The 25,410-nt window shown below is 50.1% G+C and overlaps 2 protein-coding genes across 2 annotated transcripts in view; both read left to right on the top strand.

Annotated features, from left to right (window-relative positions):
* Positions 1 to 25,410, top strand: part of LOC116437867 (T-cell activation Rho GTPase-activating protein-like) — a 633,784-nt gene that overhangs the window by 62,145 nt on the left and 546,229 nt on the right. The gene's annotated exons all lie outside the window — the stretch shown is intronic.
* LOC116437876 (serine/threonine-protein kinase PAK 3-like) lies at positions 120 to 18,590 on the top strand. Its single transcript, XM_032096195.1, is given in 15 exon segments — positions 120 to 976; positions 1,897 to 1,934; positions 2,361 to 2,483; positions 5,506 to 5,640; positions 5,918 to 6,259; positions 6,687 to 6,854; positions 7,178 to 7,340; positions 8,938 to 9,001; positions 10,195 to 10,243; positions 11,005 to 11,117; positions 12,329 to 12,446; positions 13,285 to 13,384; positions 13,830 to 14,026; positions 15,479 to 15,616; positions 16,968 to 18,590. Coding segments are annotated over 15 exon segments (1,914 nt in total). The 5' UTR covers positions 120 to 900; the 3' UTR covers positions 17,058 to 18,590.

The following is a 25,410-nucleotide window of genomic DNA, read 5'->3' on the forward strand; positions in this document are numbered from 1 at the left end:
GGGAGGTGCTGGCGTTCCCAGGAAAGAAACCACCACAAACTTCCTGGGCAAACCCAAGCTGTGTAACTACATTCCCAGGTGTGCCCAGCTCTGGCAGGAGAGAGAGCCCACAGCGCAGTGGGCACCGTGCCCTGCCCAGCCAGGGCTCTCTGGCACAGAGCAGCAGCAGCGCCAGCTCCTGCCTTGGCTCCACCTGGGAGCCAGCAGCCTCTGGAAATCAGCACTGCCAGTCGCGTTCCCAGCTTGGAGCAGCTGCTGCTGGTGGGCAAATCCTGCCAGTTCTGCTTCCAAAGAGACACAAAGGCAGAGGTAGAGATGTACATGCAGAGGAGCCCAGGGCATGTCCAATAAATGTGCAAATATGTGGGGCGATTTGTTAGGAATTATTTCAGCTCTTATGCCCATAGTGCCTTCCCTCCTGGATCTGTGCAATGCTTTGGGCCATTTTCTTGGCCTGGTTTCCTTTGCTTTGGTCGCATCTCAGTGTGCACTTGGGGTACAGGCTGTAGGTGCTTGGGGCACTCTTTGAGTTCTCTTGGGCCCCTTGAACAACAGGCTTTGGCCCATGAGGGGAATTTGTGCTGCTTTGACAGAGGAGAACTTCCCAGGCTATTTGGTGTTTGCTGCAGGGAAGCTTGGGTTGCTTTGCATAAAGACACAGACCAACGTGGAGCAGCTGCTTTGTGATGTCAGGGCATGGTTGCCACGTAGTCGTGGTGTCCTCAGAAGGTTGCCTTGGTGCATGGAAGGCCTCAGTGCCAGAGCAGCTCTTGGGCTTGCTCAGAGCAGGAGCATCCTCCTGGTTGAGGCCTTGGCAGGGGGCAGCTGCACCCTGACAGGAGCCTTGGTTTTTGTTGTGTTAGAGCACAGTCTGCAAACTTGCACAGCAGTGCTCAAGCCATGGAGACACTCGCTGCTGCAGTTTGCACTGTGTATGGCATTGGTTATTCTGGATATTACCTGGCTAACCTGGCACGTAAGTAGAGGTTTTCCCTGGGTGGTAGCTTAATCTGGCTTTTGTATCTCTTCATGCTCTTTCTTAGTAACTGAGTTGACTTTGAAACAAAAACACCATTAGGATGTCACTGGTTTGGTAAAGCTCCTGTCAACACGTTCAGCTAAAAAGGGGGTGTCTGTAGCCAGGGGGGCGTGGGCAGCACTTGCAAGGGAACCTCCAGGGGTTCCCTTCCTTCCAGGGCAGGGTCTGTGGCAGCAGAGTCTGTCATTTCCTCAGTGTGCTGGGTCAAGCAGGACAACTTTGAAAAGGCAGATTGGGAGACCTTCTCAGAAGGCCTTCTAAAGACTTTGTGGTTCTCCCTGGAATTCAGGGAAAGCTTCTTTTATTCTAAATTTTGTCATTAAAAGATTTGACTAACTTGACCCTTTACTGAGTGCTAAAATGGCGATTCCCTTTGCAACGAAGTGCAAACTCCAAAACAGTGAGTGTCTGCTCCTGAACCCCAGAGCTGCTCCTGAGCTGTTTCACAGTAGAGCTGCCACAGCTCAGGGGGATTTGGGGGAAGCTTTTCTGGGCAACTGTTTTCAGCAACTTAATGGGAATTGGTGCATGCAACTTATTTTAAAAATAAGGTACCCGAAAGAGAAGAGAACAAAAGCTGCTTTAACTGCTGGGCAGAACAGAAGCATTGAGTGTGAAAGAACAATCTGCATTTTCTTGACCAAGTTTGTATTTGTTTACTGGCAAAACAGGCCAAAGCGTAGGCACAACCAAGAATATTGTCCTGTTCTCTTGCTGGCTGTGTGAAAGAATTGTGTCTCCTGGAGGGATGCTGTGAAAGGAAAATACTCTCTCTTGGGGTTGACTTGTTCTGGGGGGTTCACCAGCACAGGCAGTTTTCTCACAGCGCCTCGTTCCTTTTCCCTTGCCCACTGCAGGTCACCTGACCCATGTATTCAGAGGTGCCGATCCCAAGGTGAGTGAGAAAGGAACCTTTGATGTTCCTGGCATTTAAGAATTGTGGAGCAAGCTGTGAGCTTGGTCTGTGGCAGTAGAGTGAGGAGGGCCAGCTGTGTAGGCTGAGAGAAAATCCATTTCCATGTCTGCAGCAGCAGTAGCAAAGACATCGCTGGCTGTTTCCTAGTTCTGCATTTCAGAGCTTTTAAAGAACTAAAAGCCCAGATTTGCAGAGAGAACGTTGCTTCCTGACAGTAGCCAGGGTGGAACATCTAATTCAGAGCAATATGCCCATTTTAATTTAGTTGGATTAATTTAGTTTAGAATCCCCTTGCTATCAAAGGTTATGATTTCTCCTTAGTAGAGCTGGCTGTAGAGCTGAATAGGAATAAGGTTATAAAATGATAGGTCACTGCCTGTCCCTCACGCTCCTGCCTGTCCACAGGGCACAGAACTAACAGCAGACTCTCCTCTGGCTCCCTCTGCTCCTGGAGAAGAGGCCAAAGAGGAGCAAAATGACCACAACCCTCCAGCTGTGATCACACCACAGCCTGAACTTTCCAAGACAGTAAGTGCCAGTTCTGGTTGGTGCTGTCTTTAGAGGAAATCAGAGCTGCAAGTTTCTGACCAGCCAGCACTTGCTGCTGGTGGCTGAGGATGCTGAGTGCTGGAGTCCTGCCAGGACCTAGCGATTCCCCCCAGCCAGTGACAGCTGGAAAACGGCCTTTGACCTGTCATGCTCAGGCCCCAGCTTGCTGGCATTCCAATAGGGGCCAGCCTGAGTCATGAAGGCTCCCCTGTCCCCACGGGAGGGAGCGCTCCAAAGACACCGCTCTCAGCCTTGCCACACACGTAGGGGACACGGTGGCCTGGAGAGATGTGTCCCACTCCACAGGCTGGCCAAGTAGCTGCAGGCACAAAAAGTGTTGATTTGTCCACACAAGCTCTTTGGGGTGGCTTGTCCCAAAGGGCTTCTCGGGTGTGCTTACCTGGGAGTATTTCAGAGACACACTGGGGACGTGGAATTGCTGCCTGAAGTCCAGGATTTCGGTGCCTTTGTTGCCAGGTTGTTCTTTCTCCTCTTCAGGCAGAGCAGGCAGGAGCAGAGCTGACAGGGGCTCGGAGTGTGCTGTGGTTTTGCTTTTGATAAGCTGCAAAGAGATGATTGTGTTGTCCATGACCCGTGTGGGGCCACTCTTCTCCCGTGTGGCAAAAGAAACAAACTGCATAGTTCTGAACCCTTCTTCTGGGGCAAAACCCAGAGGCTGCATGTTTCTGCTGATACTTTCTGTTGTGAAGTCTGCAGCTTTGAAAACTCCACTGGAGTCTGGAGGCCGGGGTGAAGCTGCAGGTCCTTGTCTGCTGTCTTGTAGTGAGTGCTAAGAACAGGAAGGACATCTTGAAATTCTTGATGCTGTCTTTTAAGACAAATGTGCAACTTTGTGCCTGGGGAGCTGCCTGGGAGGAAAGGACCCAGGGGTGCTGGTCAACAGCAGCTGACATGAGCCAGCTGTGCCCCGGTGGCCAAGAGGCCAAGGGCATGCTGGCCTGTGTCAGCAATAGTGGGGCAGCAGGAGCAGGGCAGTGACCGTCCCCCTGTGCTGGGCACTGCTGAGGCCGCAGCTCGAGTGCTGTGTCCAGTTCTGGGCCCGTGTGAAGCAGAATGACATTGAGGGGCTGGAGCAGGTCCAGAGAAGGGCAAGGGAACTGGGGAGGGGTGTGGAGCACAAGTCCCATGAGGAGGCACTGAGGGAGCTTTAGCCTGGAGAAGGGAGGTTCATGAAGGACCTTCAGCTACACTTCCATAAATCCCTACATGACAGTGCTCACCACAAGGGCCGTTTCCCTGCCAAGCATCCCCTGACTGCATCCAAGTGCTTTAGACACTGGAGTAGGTGATACTTTCATCTTTTTGTTTATTTATTTGTTTGTTTGCTAGAAGGAGAGGCCCTGTGTCATTTCTCTTTCTCCAGTGAGCAAAGGTGCTTTTGCTCAACCTTTCCTGCCCTTTTCCAGCACTGGAAGAGATTCTGCTAGAATGTTAGTTTGCGGTTCTGGAAGATGCAGTGTTTTTGCATGAGAACACGTAATTTGGGGCAGGGACGTTGGTGCAGAAGGAGCTGTTCTGGTGGCCGGCCAGCCAGCAGGGCCTTGCACATCACTTTCAGGTTAACAGCGCCCGTGCCTTTTGGCAGCCCGGGGGATCAGTATCTGTTGCATTCCAGGTATGGGAGTTCAGCAGGAAATCAAGGCCCCTGCATTCCAGGGTCCTCAGAGATCAGAGGGGCTGTGAGGGGCCAGGCTTCATTTCTGATTGCAGCCACTTTAGCACCGTCAGTCTGGTCGAGTCCAAGAGAAGAACTTGCCCCAGCACAGATGCACAAAGAGTGCAGTTCCCAGTGCAGGGCCCTGGGTCTGATTGTGTTCCATAAGGACCTTCCTGCTCCAGGTTCCCCAAGAGTGTGGTTTATTGAAGCAACAGGAGAGCAAGTTCAGGATTGCTGCTGATCAGGGCACTGGCTACCGAGTGTTGATGTGTGTAGTGATGGAAAGTATAGGAAAAGAGAGATGATAACAGTGAGATAGATCTATCTATCTATCGATCTATTGATCTGTCTATCTATCGATCTATCGATCTGTCTATCTATCTATCTACCTACATGAATCTTCCTGGTTTTGCTCCAAGGCAGCTGGAGGTGCAAAGCTCACCTAAAGGCACCCCTTGAGAGGAGGAGGAGAGACTCCTTCCATTGACTAATCCTGAGTAGGCAGAGATGTTTCCCCCTCCAGAGATGGTTGTTTTTTCCCCTCAGAGGTGTTTTCCTCCTCCAGCCTTTTCCGCCCTGAAACCCCCTGTTTATCCTTTAAATTTTGGCCTGTCCTAAGGGACTGGAACAATCCCATGCTCTAGGTGGTGTTTGGGGACTCTGGTCATACATGTATTACATGACACATGGTTTCCTTCATTGGCATCCTGAAAGGTTTGTAAATTAATTTGTTAATGGGACCTTGTGAGGGTCTCTGGTACAGCCAGTCAGAATTCTCAGTTGACAAAAGAGGGAGGAGAATAAACACCTTGGTCCTCCTCCGTATACTGAGGTGGCCATAGAGGCCCTCTGACCTCCACTGGAGGGTCTTTGTGCGCATCCTCATCTCCTGAATAATCCAAGAGTGTAGATGTCAGAAAGGCAGGAATGGCAGTGCAGGCCTGAAGAGAACATGAACTCCAGAAGTGTCTCTCACAAGGAGCAAGCTCACACAGGAAGCCACCTGCAGAGCCAGGGTGAGGCTGTGGGACAGGGCTGGGTGTCAGTCACTTCTGAAGACAAACAGGACACGGCAGAAGAGGAGCGAGGTCCTCAGCAGAGCCTTGAGAAAGGCCCCACGTTCCCTGTCAGCTTCAGTCCCAGAGGGACCCTGACTGTACTGCCACTGTCACTTTGGAATCTGTGCCTTCCCACGGGCAGGGAATGACCCAGGAGAGCAGCAGTACATTGCTTTGGGAATGCGTGAGCCCATCAGTCTCTGAGTCCTGCCCCACAAATGTTTTATGGGAAGTTGAAACCCATCTTCTCTTGCTTTCTGTGCAGCTCCTTCTAGAGAAAGAGCATGAGCAGATTGCTCTATCAGAGATGCCGTGCCAGACTCGGGGAGAGCTGTTCCCAGCCCGAGAGCAGCTGGAGCAGCTCAGGCAGCAGGTGGAAGAGCCACAAGAGAATGGCCAAGTAAGCCTGACTAGCCAGGTGACAGAGTGAAGGGCAGGAACAGGGGCATAAAATGGAGCTCTTGGGATGGAGGAGGCCAGGAGTCCCACAGGCACTGAAAGCACAGAGCCTTGTAATCTGCAGAGACCAGCACTGGGATGGGAGGGTTCCAATGGAAGCAGAGCTGGGTAGGGAAGCAGAAAGAAGTGGCTGAATGAATGTGATTTTGAGGCCGAAAGAGGAAAAAGCTGAGCCTGATGGCAGCTCCCAGTCACTTGCTCTGCATTTGTGTGCACAGGACATCAAGGCAGAGCCACAAGCAGAGCTGCCCGAAGCCCAGAGTGACATCAAGGCAGTGAAGAGGAGGCACGAGGAAGACATCAGAAGAATTCAAGAGCACTGGAATCTCCATCAGCAGAGGGGCGATCTACAAAACCAGGTGAGTAGAAGAGTGGCAGCCACTCCACTCGTGAAACTTGCTCTCGCTTGTTCTTCACAGAAAGTGGAGGACAGCCTGCAGGCAGAGTTGCAGACAAATAAGGCTAGGATCAAGCCAAGGGAGAAGAGGCTGGAGGAAGGAATGAAAATCATCAAAGAGCTTAATCACCTGCTTCAGGAGAAGGAGGTTCTACAAAAGCAAGTGAGTGCAACAGCGAGAGCCGCTGCAGTCACCGAACCGGTGGCTTCTGCCCTTCTTGCCTCTCCTCTGCAGAGCAGCAGGCAAGGGGGTGATGCCTCTGAGTGCCCTCCTGCTGTGGCCTCTATCACAGCCACTCTGAAGGACACGTCCTGGGCTGCTGAATCTCAGCTGCTGCCCTGGACAGTGGGACTAGTCCTTTGGCCTGTTGGCCGGCAGTCATCCGAATGGATTCCTGCTGGCCTGTTCCTGCTCTCCTTGTTTCTTGAGGTGTTTCTGCAGCTCAACTTGGTGACCCAGATAGATTTTGAATTCTGTATCCCTTGTGAATCTGGCCGTCTCCTGTTCTCTCCCTTTCCTCACAGTCTGTGACCCATGGCTGACAGCGACAAGCTGTACTGTCTGACTGCTTTGTTCTGTTTGACTTGAGGTGGAAGTGTTGACATCTCACCTGGCAGCCTGTGAAGACTTCCAGCAAGTGATTGGCCACAAAGAGCCCCAAGGTTGGCATGAGGCACAGGACCTGTCCCAACCAGAGGTGCTAAAGGCTGAGCACATCCTGAAGATGGTGGTGGAAAAGAGGATCCAATGGGAGGAGGTAGAACATTAGAACAAGGAACTGCAAGTGTGTCTGCAGCCCTTGGAGGGGGAAAGGAGTCCTTGGGAGGAAGTGGAGCAGTCATTGTGGCAGTCATCCTTCAGAAAATCCATGAAAATGGAACATGAAATTGGCCATGAACTCGAGTAAAATCAGCCTTTGGTTTTGACCCTTCTGGTTTCAGAGGTGGACATCCAAAGAAACCCATTTAAGAGCTCTGAAAGTGGCTGACAGCACCTTCCTAAGGGCTTGCATTTGAAATGTGATCCCAGGGCAGTCTCTGCCAGCCACAGTTTCTGACACAAACTCATTTCTTGTCTCAGATCTACACAGGCTCTGTCACTGAACCTGCTGCAGCAGCAGCGTCATCTAAAGGAGCCTTTGCTCCCTAACCTGAGAAGTGGAGCCCAGGCAGTTTGCTCAGCTCCAGTGTGGTCACAGCTGCTCAGCAACAGGAGAACAAGGACAAGTACCTGGAGCTACTGAGTACGTCTTGTGTATTTCTTGGGTGAGGGACAGTGTTTTGTGTGCATGTGCCAGCACAGCTGTACCAAATGTTCCTCCTGGAACATGTGGTTGTGGGGACATTGAGGACTCCCCACAGGAACTGCTGTGCTTCGAGGCAGCGAGGGAGTGCTCTGGGTGTTCCTGCTGCCTCTGAGGGCAGCTCGGACTGCCTTGGGTTTGCCTGAGCTTCCCTCTCCGCTAAAGGCAGAAGCAGGGACTGTTCCTGGATCAGCAGAAGGCTGTGACTGCTGGAGTTCTACCCTTTGGCACAACCCTGTGCAGGCCGCTCTCCAGGAAAACACATCAAGCCCTTTGTGCTTTTGCAGCACAACCCATTTAATCTGCTTCTTGCCCATAATAGCTGCCAGTGCTGTGCTCTCAGATAAGGCCTGGTGGGGCTGAGAACAGAGCCCAATTGACTCTGTGTCTACCATCACCTGTTGGGACAAAAAGGCCATTGATGTGCACCTCGGTGTGTCTGATTTCAAAGCCAATCCTGTCGTGCCCTGAATGGGGGCAACAGCTTGTAACAGGGCTCGGTCTGGCTGTGGCTTCTTCCCAGTGCTTGTCAGTGCTCATCCTTGGGCTTTCCCAGCCTTGGTACCTGCCCTGCCCCTGACGGCCGGTGCGACTGCAGAGGCTGGAGCCTTCCTTAGCTGGGAGAGTCCTGCTGCTGCCCGGCCGCTGCAGCGCGGAGCTGCCGGGAGGCAGCAGCCCCTCGTCCGGGCCGGCTTCTGCATCGCACGGCCTGGACTCACGAGAGGGTCAGCATCTCCTCGGGGCAGCTGTCCGTGCCACGCCGGCGCCTGAGGAGCACTGCTGTCCTTGCTGCCCATGGCCGCTGTGCCGAGCTGGGAAGACGGGGACGTGTGCGGAGCTGAGAGGGCGAGTCCAATGCGAGCGACTGAGCCGCGCAGTCAGGGTGAAGAGAAGCAGTGTGGTTCTTCACATGGGGCACGGCAAGGGCGTCTTTGAGCTCAGCCTGCCCATAAAGGCTGAGGGTCCTGATGCTGAAAGCCCCGCTGGTATTGCTTATAGCATGAGCTGCTCTGCTTTACAAAGAGAAAGGCGTTCTTCTGGCAAACTGCTGGAAGGTGGAGAAGATGCCCTCCCCTCCTGGCAACACTTGGCAATATTCCTTCCTGTCTTAAAAATGTCACTTGTTCATAGGAATTGATTCTAGAACCCAAGGTGCATTTAATCTTGGGAAATATGAAACCTTTTGTTGAATCTCACAGTGCTTATTCCCAAGAAAAGAAAGCTGCTGTTAGTTCCAGCTCTCCTTAGTGCTTACAGATGACAACTCACCTGCCTTGGTACCTGTTCTCTTCTGGTCTCTGTCTCCTCTGAATGTGGCTAGTTTCCTGGCAAGAGATCTCTCCAAAGAACTGTAGAAAATCTGTGCCAGCCATGTGTGCTGCCGAGCTGCCTGTCTTGGTGCTGCTGCTGTTGTTGCTGTTGTTACCCAGCTGACCACAAGGGGCTCAGAGCCCCGGGCAGCGGGGCTGCCTTTTGTATCTCCTGGAAGGTGGCATCTCTGCTTTCAAGTGAGCACCTTGCATTTTGTTCCTCTCAGGGAAAATGGTGAGCATGGAAAATCCGGTGACGAAATACATTGAACTGGAAAATATCGGCAGCGGGTGAGTCCAACTGATGCCTTTTCCTGGTCTTAAAATGAAGAGGCATACACGGTTAGAAGGGGAAAAGGGATTTTACCTTGGTATTTATTTTAAGGATCCTTAGGTGTACACGTCCAGGTCATATGCATCGAGATGCACCCCACCGAGTCTTTCCCTGTGTCTCTGTCTCTTCTTCTTCCCGTGTCCCCCCAACATTGGGTATATCATTATAGGCTTTACTAATTAGCATATCTATCCAAGATTCCCCAATGAGAGGCTCAGGTGAGCCCCCCCTCCCCAAGGAACCTTCCCCTGGATGGTTCTATCTTGGTTTACAGAATATGTTCTGGAGAGGACCTTGGGGTCTGGGGCACACACACACACATCCCTAACTACGAAGCTTCTAAAATGTTTAGTCTTTTAGCTTGACAAACAAGTCCAAGAATGTAGGCAAAAGCACTAGGAATACAGAAGCTGTAAAAAGGTATAACAGGGGTATAAAAGAAAAGGCAAAAATCTTCATGGCATCACAACCACAGTTACTTCTACAAAATCATGGGCCAGGAGTTTTGCTGGTGGAATATCTACCAAGTGTGAAGTCAGGCAAGCCGCAAACATGTTCAGACACTGGCGTTAGATTGTCCCATCTCTCAGTGCTGGTCCGAATGTGTAAGTGTGGTCAGAAGGCATTGTCAAAGACATCTCCATGCTGCCAAGGTCTTGCCTGCAGCAAGGAACAGGAGCTGGAAGATCTCCTGTCTCTCAACTGTGGGACACCTGTGTGTTAATTTCCTTAGCATTCTTGTATGTCTCAAAATCATATGGCCACACTAATGAAAGGAGAAGAATCTTGCTTGCCTGAAAGAGCAACCTACCCCCTGGGAGCTGTCAGATAACAGCTCTCAGGAACAGTTCTTTCCAAGAGTTTGTTGAAGGAAATACTCAGTGGTCAGGATTAGAACCACACCGTTCAGAAACTGAAACCCGAGATGAAAGAATAAGCTCTCTTTTTGAGCTGAGGCACTAAAGCCCAAAGCTTCAGGAACAGGCCCAGTGCCCACACACTTGAGAGGAAAAGGCATCATCGCCTTCTGGCAGATCCTTCCTGCACCCTGCAGGTTTTAGGCACTTACAGCAGAGATCTCCCATCTGGGCTGGCTTTCACTCCAAGGTCTAAACAGCTTCTCCTTTCTTTGCTGCTGTTTTGTTTCTAGGACTTTCGGAGAGGTTTGTAGAGCACTCGACAGTGCCACAGGAGGAGAGGTAAATGTCAACAGCCCCTGCAGATTCTGCAGCTCTCGAGGGCTTTCCCCTCTGGTGTGAGTTGTGGCTGGAGCTTTGGGTCACCGGGAGAGCTGTGCTGCAAAGGCACAGGAAGCGCAGACGGGTGCCAGCCTGCAAAATGCATTTGGGACAGTCTTTGTCCTTCTCAGCTGCCAGATGGAAGGCAAGGAGGGCGGCGGTCCCTTTCGGAGAAGGACGCGCTCACTTGCTCTCAATGACTAAAACAAAGGTGGTGCCTTAGAGCATCTCACTGCTCTTTGAGGCTACAGCTTCAGTGTCCTGAATTCTCATTTCTGGCTGCCAGCAAATACATCTGAATCTTACTGGTAGTTCCTTAGCAACCTGCAGTGCTGCGCTTGGGAAGTGCACCTAGGGAGGGATGTGCAAGGTGTCCCTAAAAGCCCCTAAGCCCTGCTGTTATAGCCCAGGATGTATCCATAGAGTACCAAGGCTTGGATTACTTCTTTGGATCCCTGACAGCAGCAGAGAGTGTGGGCAGAGCTTTGTGGGTGATAGTTGAGACACCATTGTTACCAAGTGGACAGGGCAAAACGTCAGTGGCCACATGTCCTGTTTCTGGCCCCAAGGGAGCGGAGAAATGGGCTGTTGGAATGTCACTTCCTAATTCCTCCTGTGTCTAATCACAAGGCACTTTGGCACAGCTCGGCTGTGTCATTCCAAAATCACTCGCTCCATGTGCCACCAACTTCTCAAGGTACGGATTTTCCATGTCATTTTAGGTGGCCATAAAGAAAATAAATCTTCGAGGACCAAGGAGGAAGGAAGTAACTGGAAATGAACTCATGGTCATGAAAATGAATAAGAACCCCAACACTGTGAACTATTTAGACAGGTGAGTGGTTGTGGTTTTATCCCATGAATGTTGGTTCGCGTACTCAAGCATGCGAGGTTAAAAACCCACTTGGGTTGATATGCGGGAAAGACTCCACTACTGGAATAAGGAGGAAAGTAGGTACGTTTATTCCAGCGCTGGGACGCATGGGGGATAATTCCTCCCAAGTCATGCGTGCTGACAGCTGCATTCAGCCTGGTATGTATCGGGTTACAAGTCCCATAGTCATTGAGTTTCCCAATACACCTATACATATTCATTGCCTAGCCCTGCCCAGCCTCGCCTCGTATTACAATGAGCCCAAAAGTCATTTACATCCGCGTTGCGCTTGCGCAGTGTTGTCTGGTGGTCGTGGGCAGGGGTGTCCAGGATGAAGGAAAGAGTCTTCCTCAGATGAAGTAAAGAGTCTTCCTCATTCTGAACTTTTCATCTTGCTTCCCTGCACATGTTCGAAAACAGGATCTTTGGTCACGATTCCTTCCCTTTATCAATAGTCTTATATCTTCTTGTTCTGCTTTGGTAGGCACAGTAAGTGTCGAGCAAGCGGTATGCATTGCTTTTAACAAGCAGCTTCTTAGCAAATCATTTAACCTCTGCTTCCCTTCCTCCCCCTGATTCAGGGTCACTGGCAGAAAATAGAGCTGTTAATTATTGGTTAATTATCATTTCTCTACTCATCTCCAATGGATGGGAAGAGAGTGCATTTTGTCTGCATTAATCTTCCCTGGCACACTTAGTTTGAAGTTTGTTCAAAAACCTGGATCAGCACTATCTTACTAAATCAATAGCCTTGAAGTTCACTGCCTCCATGCTGTTTTGGGGCTTGATTTTTTCAAGTGTTTTAAGTGCTGATGAACCATCCTGGAGAGGATTTCCCTGGGATTGTTGCCCCTCTTTTCCATTGCTGTGCATGCCAGGAAGACTAGGTGCTTATTTCCAGAAACACCATGCGTGACAGGTTTTTTATCTGGGCTGTTACGAAACTGCATTTTTCACTTGCTGGCTATCAGGGACATCTCCTTTTTCACAGCTGTGCCTTTCTCCTTGAGACTGCACAGGTTGCAAACACTGCACAGCCTAGAGGGAACGTCTACTCCTTTTGTTCTGTCCTCGTTTCAAAGGGACCCAGAAACAAGAATCAACCATTGTCTTTTCCAAACAGCAACGTAGCCATGTATGTTCATCTCCACGCCCTTGTTTCCTTCCTTCAGCTACCTTGTGGATGAGGAACTCTGGCTGGTGATGGAGTACATGGACGGAGGCACTCTGAGCAATGTCATCAGCAAGACCTACCTGTGTGAAGACGAGATGGCAACCATCAGTCAAGAGGTCAGGGATCCCACCTGTGCTTCCTTCCGAGGGCTTGGGCAGGATTGTCTGGGAAACAGGGGCTCAGAACAGCAGAGACTTCATGTGCCAAGCTTTGTTTCTGTGTTGCTGCTATGCTATGGAGAAGCAAGAGCATCTCAAGTGAACTGTGTGGCAGTGTGCGTGCACTCACTGTACTCAGTTCTTGTATTCTTATCTCCTGCTGTTGTATTCTTGCTCTGTCTCTTGTATTTGTATTTGCTGTTCTCCACCTTGCCTCTCTAAATGTTTGCCTGGAGCCTGTCTGCACTGCATTCCCTGCCTGTAAAAGCAAAGGTGCTGGTGGCAGGATTTGAAACTAATGGCAAAGAAAAAGAGAGACTCCTTTCTCACAGTCCTCAGCTGAAAAGGATAGTAGTGCACCCAAAATGCTGTTTGCTTCTGAAAGGTGACTCATGGGATACTTCCAAGTCTATGCTGAGGCTAGCAAGAAAACCTTTGCCATGCAGCCCCCCACCCAAAAGTGATCCACTTCACACCAAAGGGAAGGACTTTTTCTTTCATGGCAAACGCTCGTTTGTCCTCTGGATGGAGAGAGCACATCCACTGCAGCAGCAGTCATTGGGGCTGGTTTGCAGGGGACAGTCTAGAACAGCAATTCCCATTGCTCTTTCAAAAGCTGACATGCCTTCCCTTAGAAAGGTAGTGTTGGAGCAGCAAGCTCTTCCTCTCGATGGCTCCGTGTTCTGCCATTACTCCCCATTCCCCTGGAAAGGGAATCTTTTAGAGCTGTTTCCTTTCTTGTGTGCTGAAATCACATCACTAATTTTTGCCCTCCTGTTTCTGTTTTCTCTCTCAGTGCCTGAAAGGACTGGATTTTCTTCATTCAAACCACATGATCCACCAACATGTGAAGAGCTGCAACATCCTTCTCGGAACCGACGGCTCTGTCAAGCTGGGTCGGTATATTCTCGGTCAGGCACGGCGTTCCGGGGATGTGGGGTTTGGGGCTGCTTTTGAGTGACTGCCAGTTCCCCCAAAGTGGTGCTGGTGGCAGTGCAGGGACCCCTGCCGTGAGCTGAGGGCACAGTTGCAACGTGCACAGAGGTATCACAAGGAACAAGCAGTCAAGAGTGGCATAGGTTTGTGTGCGTCCCTTCCAGAGGGAGGGAGCTACAATCCAAAGCTTCAGGAAAATAAAGGCCACTGCTGGGGGCAGTGTAAAAAATGTGGGTTTTTTTGAAGTGGCCAATTCCATCTTTCCTTGGCTAAAGCCCTGCGGAGATAGAGCACGGACGGTTTTCCAGCAGATTACACAGTGCATTCTGAGACTGAGAGTGGGGAATTCTTTTGCTTGGTTTCCTAATTTGAGCTGGTTTTCACAGTCTTTTGTTTTCTCCTCAGCTGATTTTGGCCTCTCTGCTCAGCTCACCCCTGAGCAGAGTAGACAGAGATCAGTGGCCAGGATTTCTGGGTGGATGGCACCTGAAATCGTGACAGGTCAACCATACGGCCCCAAAGCGGACATATGGTCTTTTGGCATAGTGGGAATCGAAATGGTGGAACGGGAAGCTCCTCACTGGAATGGAGATCCTGTCTCGGTAAGGAGCCAATACTCACTGATCCCTCTGTCTTTCTCACCTGTCCCACGTTCTGTTTGCAACTGGGCAAAATCCCATTGCCATCTGCTGGCACTGCTTCCACCAAGGTCCCCTTCTAAAAATGGCCCTGCAGCACATCAGCATCTGCTGTAGTTTTGCTTGCATCAGAAGGGAAGTGGCAAGCAGCCAGTTCAGAAACCTGCCATTTTGGCCTTCAGCCATGCCTGACGTTTCTCATGTGCTTTTTGAACACTCTTGGAGCTCTGTCTCTGAAGGACAAGAGTTTTTCAAGTGGAGAGTTCAGCAGTGTGATAAATATCCTTTGAAATGGAGGCTGGACCTTCCCAGTTTCAATTTTATAGAAAAAGATAAAAGGAGAACAGAAAGAGAAAGGAAAAAGAAAAAAGACGAGAAAAAACCAGCAAAGCAAAGCCCAAGCAGTGCTTCTTGCTTCTTCCTTTATTAGCCATCAATTTTCCTCCAAGCTGTAGCATCTTTTCCAAATCCTGTGGGTCTTTGAAACTTTCAGGCTTCCAAATCATCTGTACGTTCATGTGTCTGGGTGGCCTGGATAAGTTCAGCATGTCTTTTTCTCAGACTGCAGTTAGAATTGTATGCCAAACCCTTGGTGTTTGTTGGTACATTAAAGAGCTTGCAGCCAGGTGACTGGGGCTGGGACCCAAGGTCTGTGGTTGACGCCGGTGCCGTGTTCCTTTACCGCAGGAGCAGGGACGTCCCTGGGTTGCAGAGTTATAATGACAGGGAGGGCTCCAGCTCCCCACCGTGTCCAGTGGCTGAGCTCAGCTGCAGAGGGACAGGATAAAACCCCCTTTGTGACCTCTGGTGGTGTGGGAAAAGCGAAGGAAATTTTCCTCTGGGCTGAAGAGGATGATAACAAAGTCTCTTTGGTCACCATCTATTTCAGTGCCACCAGCACAGAGCTGTTACTATTGTGGCGGGCGTTTTCATGGAGACTCCTAGGCCTCTTTCCATTGTTATTTCCGTCTATTTTAGATGGATTCTGCGTCTGCATTTTTTTCAAGAAGAGAACAAAAAACTTGATGATTTTTGTTGTATGGAAGCTGTGCTTAATGGACCAACAAGCACTGCAGAGATGCCTTTCATGTAATAATCCTTGGAGATGGTACAGATAGAGCAAACTCCCTCTTCAAATAGCCTGTCAAGCTGGTGTCAATCCTCAGAGAAGCAAAACGTGCTTTTGCTGATGTAGTTCCCACTAGCTAGGTCAGCCAATGAAATCAGCTGCCAAGGCAAGATCCGCTGGATGTCGGAAAAGCTGTGGCTGCTTTGGGGTTTGGCTTTTCTGTTGGTATAGGAAAGTCATCTCTGTCCATCTGCCAGGGCAGGAACTGCCACTGCAATGGGCTCTGGGAGAGCATTTACAGATACTTGAAAGAAGCAGGTGGAGCCTCGTGTTTCCTTTTTCTCCAGCCTCAACTCCTGATAGCCACAGGAGGGAGACCAAAGCTGCAGGAGCCCAACCTATTCTCGCCTTTGCTGCGTGGCTTCCTGAGCTGCTGCCTGCAGACAAACGAGGAGCGGCGCTGGTCTGCCAAGGAGCTCCTGCAGGTAAAATGCGAAGGGGCTGCAGGTGAAACAGTGTCCGAGGGATGGGCTCCTCCTCCACTGAAGCCCAAGGCATCAGACAACCCCCTGCCCCTCCCCTCCACCCTTGGTGCTTTTCTAATGAAAATGGTGTGGAATCCTCGACTGGGCTGGGCTGCCAGGGACCCATAGAGGTCGTCTGGTCCAAGTGCCCTGCGATGACCAGGGACATCTTTAAAGAGATCAGAGGTTGCTCAGGGCCACATCCCACCTGACCTGGAATGTTTCCAGGGATGGGGCACCTACCAGCTCTCGGGGCAACCTGTGCCAGTGTTGCACCATGCTCCGAGTAAAACAAGTTCTTCCTTACACCCAACCTGACTTGATCCCCATTATATACTATAAATATTACCCCATGTCCTACTGCAACTAGCCCTGTTAAAAAAAGTGTCCCCCACTTCCTCAGAAGCCCCTTTGAAGTACTGGAACGTGGCAATAAAGTCTCCCTGGGGGCTGTTCTTCTCCAGGCTGAATAACTCCAGGTCTCTCAGCTGGTCCTCAGAGGAGAGGTGCTCCATCCTCTGATTGTTTCTGTCGCCCTGTATTGTAATTTGGTGGGGTATTCAGTCTTACCTGATGGCAAAAGAACTGAGCTAGAGCAATGCGGGGTACAGAGGCGTGAAATGGTGGTGGGGGAACCCAAGGAAACCAGTCCCAGCCCAGCAGTCAGAGATTTGGCTGTGAGGAGCTCGCTGTGAGCCTCTGAGGGACCCTGGTTTGTGCCCCCTGCCCCACTCCTAGGGGTTTCTGCCACCCACAAAAGGACAGCTGAGATGGATTTGTCCCAGCCCCACCTGCTGCCTGGCATGGTCAAGCAGACGGGAACTGCCCCAGGGTTACCGCCAGGCTGAGTGGCAGAGAGGGAGCTGCAGGACCCAGTGCCACTCAGCTGTCCCTGCTGGGAAGGCAGGTGCCATCCAGCACAGGAGGGGGAGGGGATGGAAAGGCAGACACTGCTCTGTCTCCCTGTGGAAATTAGCACAGTGCCTGTCTTTCAAAGAGAGGGACCTATGTGAGGCTTTGAAGTTTCCTGAAAGGAAGAAACCCCGGGGACAGAAAGCACCATTTCTAGAGCACTGGCAGGGCAAAAATGCCAGCAAGGTGAAGACACCTGGATGAATGGATAGGTGGGATTCTGGGCCAGGTTGGCCTGTGATGGCAAGGTCCTGCACATGAAGATGGAGGTGCAGATGGTCCCGTCAGTCCTCTTTCTGCGTCTTTCTAGGAACCTGAGGAATCCTGATTGAGCCTGTGAAGCACTGAGCTTGGGAAGTCATGGTTCATTGGGTTTTTTTGTTTTGTTTCCTTTGGGCAGCACCCATTTGTAGCATCAGCTGAGCCTGTATCCAGCCTGGTGCCACTGCTCATTGCAGTGAAGAAGAGGAAGGAGGAGACAAGAATGTGATAATCACGTCAGACCTGTTTACTCCACAACCAGCTTAGAATAGGATTGTAGAGTAGGATTGTCAAGTAGGATTGTCAAGTAGGATTGTAGAATAGGATTGTAGTGTAGGATTGCAGAGCAGGATTGCATATAAATAAAGTTTCTGAAACCTCAACTCACCTTGAAGATTCCCTTCCTTCTCAGCCTGTGAATAAGCTTGATGTTTCCTTCTGAATTGTCAGTTGTTTCTTAAAGGTGGAAAGGGACACTTATGGCTTCTTTGGTGTGGTTTGTAAGTGGGGCAGGCTCTTCTTCATTCATCCTCTCCACACCACACTGCCTTTGGAATACGACGCACTGGCCGGTTTTTGCCCAGCCATGGTACTTCTAGTTGAGGCAGAAAGGGCAATGGCATTTGCAGGCAAAACCAGAGGAGGAGTGGGGCAGCCAAAACATCCTGTGCAGATGCAGGTGTTCAGCTGTGACTCGAGAGCACTGGGGTTCCTGCCACTTGGATTTGTATCCCTAAGTGCAATCTCTGGCTGGAGGAGAGTCTTGCTCAACTGAGAAAGCAGAAAGATCAGTGAGGGTGCTCTGAAAGTCTCGTCTGATGCAGAGCTGTCAGCCACTGTGAGGTGAGAGCAGCCCAGTACTGCCTGGGCCAGAGCCCCAGCAGAGCCCTGGCAGAGCCCAGAGCAGCCTGAGGCTCGGCAGAGGCCGGCTGGCAGGAGGCCCTTGTAGCTGCAAGAGGCAGCAGCGTGGCGCTGGGTGCCTCTTCCTGGGAGCGGGCAAATCCTCCCGCCTCAGAGCCAAAGCGGCAGCTGGCTGCTCCCGAGGGAAGCGTAGCCGTGCTGGGCCCAGCGCAGACTGGTGCCATTGGCCGTCTGGAGGCGGCCCAGGAGGAGAGAAAGGCAAAAGGCAGCCGAGGGCTGGTGCCCCGGCTGAGGATTGCTGCTCTTCTGCCGGCTGCCCTGGAAGGCCTGGGGAAGGTTAGCAGTGTGTGCAGCAGCCTGGGCACAGCGGGAGGGAGCCGGGCTGCTCCGCAGGCTCCAGCACAGGGCAGCGTCCTTCGGGCACGGCAGTTCTGCCAGGGGCACCGAGGCCAGCGGGAGGCAGCGACAGCTCCTCAGGTCAGATCCGCAGGAGCCAGTGCCTCACACAGCTCGGGGAGGAAGCGCCTGCAATCCTGGAGTTCTGCACTGAGTCAGAGCAAAGGTGTGAAATGCAGAGCGTTCTGCAGAAATATTCGGGGGCACCAGGCCAGCCTGCTTTGTGCTCTCTGGTGCACAGCAAGCACTGCACAATGCAGCTCTGCCTTGCTGGCAGAGAGGGAACTGGGGACGTGCCTGAGGCTTATGCCTGACTAGTGAACTGATTTGGAAGGGAGCAGAACAATTTCAGTAGGCAATCTGTGTTTTCTTTATTCCTTTCTGAAAGACAGACACAACGTGGCTTCACTCAGCGAAAGCACAGCCTTTTTTTGCTGTATTTTAGGACAACTCAGGCGAGACCTTCAAAACAGCAACTGAAGCAACTCCCACCCAGTGAGCAAAAGAACCCAAAATCCCCCACATCCTTCTGCTGTAGATCTTGATGTTTTGGGCTGCTCCTGCAAAGGGCTAAGCAGCCTTTAAGGTGCAAAGAGCCTTCTTGTCCTGCCAGCAGGGCCAAAAGGATGCTTGGGCTGTTCTGGAATCAGGCCATGAGCTTGTTTGCCTTTGGCTTCTTGTTTTGTTGCAGCCCCTCTGTGGCAAATGTCCATAACCCTGCCAGCTGACCGAGCCTTGCTCACTCTGTCCATCCCAGTGCCTCTGGCAGAGGCAGCAGATGGAAGCCTCTTCTGCCGCAAAGGGAACTTGTTTGCAATGCTGTAGTGATCCCCAAGTCCATACAATGCTGCACCAAATGATTAGACCCTTCACTCTTCAGTACCTTCTTACTGATCCTGCCTAAGGTGGTTCTACTGAACTTCAGCCAGGGCTCACACCCCTCTTGCAGGGCTGTTCTTCCTCTCAGTAATAATGGCTCAGCTGTCTCTTGCTGACGTATTGCTGACCAAAGGCCAGTATCTTCCACACCCTTTATAGAAGGCATTTACCTTAGATCTCCAAATCTTGCATGCATGCCTGCGTGCGTGAAAAAAACCCAACACAAACCTTTAGGAGAATCAAGGTGCAAAAGCAGATTTCATTTATCAAACCCACAGCAACTGCATTGAAATGGGGGTCTATGAGCCTTTCTTTAGAATTTTCTCAATCATGGCTTCAGAGGAACTTTTGAGAGATAACTATGCTGCCCCAAGTCCAGATTACTTGGCAAGCAGTAGTTAGTCATCCATACAGCATTCCAGCAATTGTGTAGCATTTTATCCAGATCACTGGTCCCTGGACATTGCATCCAGCTTCTGATTTATGTCTCCCCACTCCTCTTCCATGTTCTGAGCCAGGAGCAATAGCATTTCAGTACAACACATTTCACAGGGATGCCTCACTTCTATTCCATTTATTCTCCCATGGAAGATTCCTTGCTCTTTTTTCCCTGCCACCAACGGGGATCTGCAGTCCCTGCCAGGCGCTGCTCGTTGTGGGTTCTCAAGACAGAGGCGATGCTCTGGTGCGCCTGGCGCAGGTGACCCCTGGCGCCGAGGAGGGACCGATGCTCTGCGCTGCCGCGGATACGGCGGCGAACCCGGCGGTGCCATCGCCTCGTTGGGAGCCTGAGCGGTGCCCATCCCCGGGCAGGGCTGTGCTCTCACCGCCGCCGGTGCTGCCCAGCAGTGCTCTCCACGTGCCGCCGGCTCCGGACCCGTCCCCGCAGCCGCGCTCCCCCGAAACGCGCTGACCCGCGCCCGGCCCTGGCCTGGCTGCAGGACGCCCTGATCCCGGGCTCTCCCGGTTCCCAGCCCGGCTGCAGTGATGCCTTATGAGGCCTCCTAGACACGGAGACTGGACAGAAGTGAAAGAATAAAATAGGTATTTATTTGAAAGGCCTTCAAAGGTACACCCTGGGAGCCAGAGGCTATTGCCAAAATGGACCCCAAGATGGACGACAGGTCACGAGTTCTTCACACCTTTATAGGTTTGGTTCATTTGCATATCAGGGTTAATTCTCCAGTTAAAGTTTCAGTTCAGTGATGGAATTTCCCCTCCGCTGGCTCCCCTTAGAAGCTCTTTGGATTATACTTTTAGGTCTAGGACAGTCTGGGTGACCTTGGAGAGCAGGCCCGGAGAGGCTTTGTTATGTCTACCCAGCCCAAGTGGGCAGAAATTAGCAAGCTACAAGAAACCTCAGAGTTAACACTCTAAGCAGTACAGAATCCGGAAAATATAAAAGTTAAAACCTAGGCATCAGCAGGACTCCCCGATCCCGGGCTCTCCCGGTTCCCAGCCCGGCTCCTCCGCCAGAGCTCTCTCCCCCTTCCCGGGCTCTCTCCGCTCTACCCGGCTCCCCCCCCTCTCGGGATCTCCCCCCGTTCCCAGGTTCTCCCCCGTCTCCCGGGCTCGCCCCTCTCTCTCGGGTTTTTCCCGGTCCCGAGCTACCTCCTGTCCCAGGCTCCCCCCTTTCCTGGGCTTTTCTCCATCCCGGAGTACCCCAGGGCTTTTCTCCGTCTCCCGGCATCTCCCCCTCTCCCGATCACTCCTCCCTCTTCCAGCATCTCCCCCCTCTCCCGGGCTCTGCCCTCTTCGAGGGCTACTGTTACAAACGACCCCGATGCGGAGTGGATGTGAGTTATTAAAATTTACTGAGAACGCAAAAACAAAAAAAAAAATTCGCAAAGCCAAAGGGCAGCGCTGGGAGCTCGGCTGGCTGCCCGCGGCTCGTTCAGGAAACGGCGGCTCGGCCTTTTACAGCCTCGCGGCTGATGCACAGCAATCCCTGGCTTTGCACGGCCACGGCCCCGTCAATCTTCTGCGAGCCCGCGCTTTTCTGGCTCTGAGGCGATCGCGGTTTGCATGGCCAGGGCTCTCACTGCTCTCACGGTGCTGCTCCCGAAGTCTGGCCGGCAACAGCTCGCTCCCCACAGAACGGGCACTGTCACACAAAACTCACCCAACCCCCACCAAACCAAACGTGTGCAATCAAAGCCACCCCAGCAACATCAATCCTTTAACATGTATCTTATACCCTTGATATTTCCAATGGATAATATCATAATACCCAACATTAGAATCCCTTATATAATTTATAATAAAATTCGTAATTAATACAACATATGGCGAAAGCCAACCTTCAAAAATTATTCATAACAATCCCCCCTCTTATACTTGACACTTCATTTGGCTTGAGCTCTATATTGTATTAGTCCATATCTTCTGGTGGTCTTCTTTTTTATCCAGCTTTTTATATTATCCTTCCCATCAATCAGTTTAAAACAAAACATACAAACACTTTAACTTGGGTATGGGCTATTAGGTAAAACCCCTGGATGTTCTGTAGTGTGGATAATGCTTCCAGTAGGGATCTGCCTGCGAGTCCAAACAAGTGAAAGGTGGAAAAAGCACCAGAGGTCCAGTAGGACTCCTACTTCCACAGCCATGGCCTATGGGGTTGCCACCCATGGCTGGCTCCTGTTACGATCCAGTTTTAAGCTTCTTAGAAATGCCCCTGCCCGAATTAAGGGGCAAACGAGACCATATGACAATAGTAAGGGGTTTATTTGATGGTAAATATGATAGAGCGAGAGAGCGAAACAGCGAGAGAGTGAAACAGCAAAACAGCGAAAGGGAGAGAGCAAGAGAGCAAGAAAGAAAAGAAAGAAAGAAAGAAGGTGGGGGGGACAGAAAGAGCGACAGGGACAGAATAAGGGAAGTATCACCACTCCGTGGATCCCAATGCTGTTCGTTGATCCTCTCCAGCTGGTCTCTTGGTGGCGAAGGTGCCCCCAGAAGGCACAGAGTCCCAAGGGTGTACATGCTCAGGCTGGGTGGGCACGTCCGGCCATGTCCCCCTGGGGTGGGGTCAGTCTCTCACGGCAGACTCTGGGTCTGTTGCATCCCGTGCAGCCCTGTGGGGCCAAGCCTCTCACGTGAACGTCCTGTGCATGTGGCCGTGGGGTTGGGGGTTCCACAGCTGGGCCAGTTTGTGTAATTGGAGGATGGGTGCTCACTGCCTCTCACCAGAGGTTGCACCATGCACCCAAAACCTCCTCCTCCCCCCTCGGCTGGGAGGAGTCTGTGTAAACCTGGCTTCTGTGAGCTGTGCTCTCCTCCCACCCCAAACTCAGCCGGGGATAGCTGCAGCTGCTGGCTTTGGCCTTTTGTGGATGCATTCCTTTCCCTCAGCCTGAAATGATTAAACAATGTGTGTCCCTTTATCTAATCAACAGTTCGACTTTCAGTTCAAAGTCCCACTCTTCAGGGAAGCTTCTTCAGTTGTAGCTTCTTTAAAATGAGCAAAACTTTATATCAGTGTTTGAGGCATGAACTATTTTCAGTCTCTGACAGCCACCCTGTGACTCAAACATTGTAATAAATGTCTCTTTCCTAGAGATCTTCTTCACTTTATGGGTTGTCACGGAGGTGAGGAGAGGTAACAGGAGAAAGGATAGAAACAGTAGAAGCAGTAACGCAAGTAATCTTACCGTGTCCAACAGTTTGAAATGTCAAAATGTCAATTCAGTTGTAATCATCAATTCAATTTTCATTAGTCAGTGCCCCCACGCCGTGAATCCCAGGAATCAGTGTTTTTTAATGTGTAGTGGGTGTGAGAGATATCACAATATTGTATCTCTTAGATGATGGTTCAATATGTTTAGAAATTAGTTACAGAATTGTACAGCGGGTCTTCGTTTTTAAATTCTATAGAGGGGTATCCTCAACAGGTCCATGTATTAGCATGTGTCAATCAGCCGAATTTCAAGAGCATTTCTAGCTCTTGTAGGATAATTTATTAACTTTACAGCCTGGAATAAATGGGAAGGGATTCGTTGAGGACGTGTGTTTTCTTCTTGGCTGCACGCACATACAGTTAGAGTCATTTTATAGGTACTCCGCTGGATAATTCTATACATTATGAAGGATTCGTTTTTATGATACAAAATGATGAACACACAAAACATTTCCATACAAAATGCTGTCATGCAAACATATCTCTACATCAAGGCTATGCTCTGTTTTCCAGGAGACAGATCATAGCACTGTTGTTTAATCTTGACACAAACCAGAAAGTGTGGCTTTTTCTAATTGGTGGGATTAAAAAGGAAATTAATTTCATTTCAAACTTATCCTAGGTAGCTTTTTCTTCTGGACTTTAATGGGTAGGAGAAGTAAGGCAAAATTAAAATACTCTCTTAGGACATATGGCATGAAATTCAACAGTACATTCGTTTGAGAGCTGGTAGGCAGCTTTTCTGTATTCCTCCTGGTTTAGGAAGGGGGATTCAATCATTTCTTATGCAGCATTTGCTTGTGTTTTGTCAAGAGTCTTTAATTCACTAATTAGAAAATCAAAAAAATTTAGCCAGATTATAGTGATTTTGAAGCCTTCTGAGGCAGAACTGGGAAGATTTGTAGGATTTCAAATATGTATAAATTCTTATACCAACTCTCAGGATAATACTGGTTGAGACAAATCAGTAAGACCTAGCTACAACATTTTTTCAGTAAAAAGACAAAAGTTAGACACAAAAACTAAACTCAAGTATACACAGAATGCTTTAACTTCTATTTGATCTCTCACCAAGTCCCTTGCAATGAAAACACAAACAAATCACAAACATTAACTAACTGACAATGCAAACAATTATGGTGACACTTTAAATTTCATTGGTTTTCATGCAGCTCTGTCTTGCCGATAGATTTCTATAAAAGAAAAGTGAAAATTTGGCCCACTAGACCGATTATTAAAAAGAAATAAAAACTTCTTGTGGCTAACACAAAGTGACAGAGTCCACGTGAAGAAATGGTATCACATTTAGGTGTGATTTTGCTGCTTGCAGTTTCTCTGCTCTCAAACGGTTTCCTGTATCTTCTCTGCAGGGATGTTTGACATTTCTAAAGAAAGAAACAAACTTCCCCTGCAAAATACCTGTGAGTGAAACCAGTTGCTAATTGTGTTATCTTATTCAGGTGGAGTTCTAGCTTTTATTCTATGAAGTGCTTGTGGCACTTTTGTTGTTTCCCACGGGTTTCAGAGGGGTTTCCTCCAATCGATTGTTCAGTGGAGGGAGTGAGACTGCTTTCAAAAGTTTTGCAAGAGTTGCAGTCTGTGAATCAGGCACTTGAGTTGCTTTTTTTTCTTTCAGGGTTTTAGTAGGCTTCTGCTTTTCACCCTGGAGCAGTTTGCCTTATCAGTTTGCTCCTTTTGTTCTAGTGATTTTACTTCTGGACAAGATCAAGTTCGGCAGCAAGCAATGCTACTGCCTAAACCCTCCTTCTCTTTTTTTTTTTTTTTTTAATAACCAATCACATTTTTAGTAATCAATCATCTTTTAGTAACCAATTGTTCCTAATCTCAATTTTTTTTACCAAGTCCACCCCAGGAGTAGAGAGGTGACTAACAAATTAACCAAGGAAGGACAGCAAAACATTTTCCCCGTAGGTTTCTCTACAGCCCCCGCAGATGAGGCTGCATGACAAATACCTGGGCCTGCACAGGGACACCACCATCTCCACAAGGCAGCAGCTGCAGAATTGGCTGCAGGATTAGAGTTCTCCACAATAAAGTACACACTGGTGGTGGGGGGGGAGTTCCCCACAAGACAGGAGCTCCAGATTGGCCTCAGGACTGAAACCTGCCTATTTTGGCTTTTCACAGCAAAACACAAAAGGCACAGGGGCATGGCTGCCCTCCAAACAGGAGCCTTTCAGCTCTGCACAAAACACCGAGCAGGAAAGGGAACTGAACGCCCAAATCTGTTAACCACAACTTCCACAATCTCTGCCATCACCTTTGCCTTTGCTTTTGCCTTTTCCTCATCCTTTCTTGCATACACTTGCTGTACTTTTCTAACCAGTTCCTCTCCAGTTTCTCAGTATTCTCTGCCACTCTCCCCTGGCTTCTGTGAGCTGTGCTCTCCTCCCGCCCCAAACTCAGCCGGGGATAGCTGCAGCTGCTGGCTTTGGCCTTTTGTGGATGCATTCCTTTCCCTCAGCCTGAAATGATTAAACAATGCATTTCCCTTTATCTAATCAACAGTTTGACTTTCAGTTCAAGTCCCACTCTTCAGGGAAGCTTCTTCAGTTGTACCTTCTTTATAATGAGCAAAACTTTATATCAGTGTTTGAGGCATGAACTATTTTCAGTCTCTGATGGCTCCTTACATGGCAAGTGGGGATATCCACCTGGCCTTGCCCTCTGATTTTATGAACTCATATTCACTTTATGCTGCATCCCTGCTGGAATTTAAAATTGCAAGGTTTTTACTCTCCTGGAT

The sequence above is a fragment of the Corvus moneduloides genome, chromosome Z, assembly GCF_009650955.1.
Source record: "Corvus moneduloides isolate bCorMon1 chromosome Z, bCorMon1.pri, whole genome shotgun sequence".
NCBI lineage: Eukaryota > Metazoa > Chordata > Aves > Passeriformes > Corvidae > Corvus > Corvus moneduloides.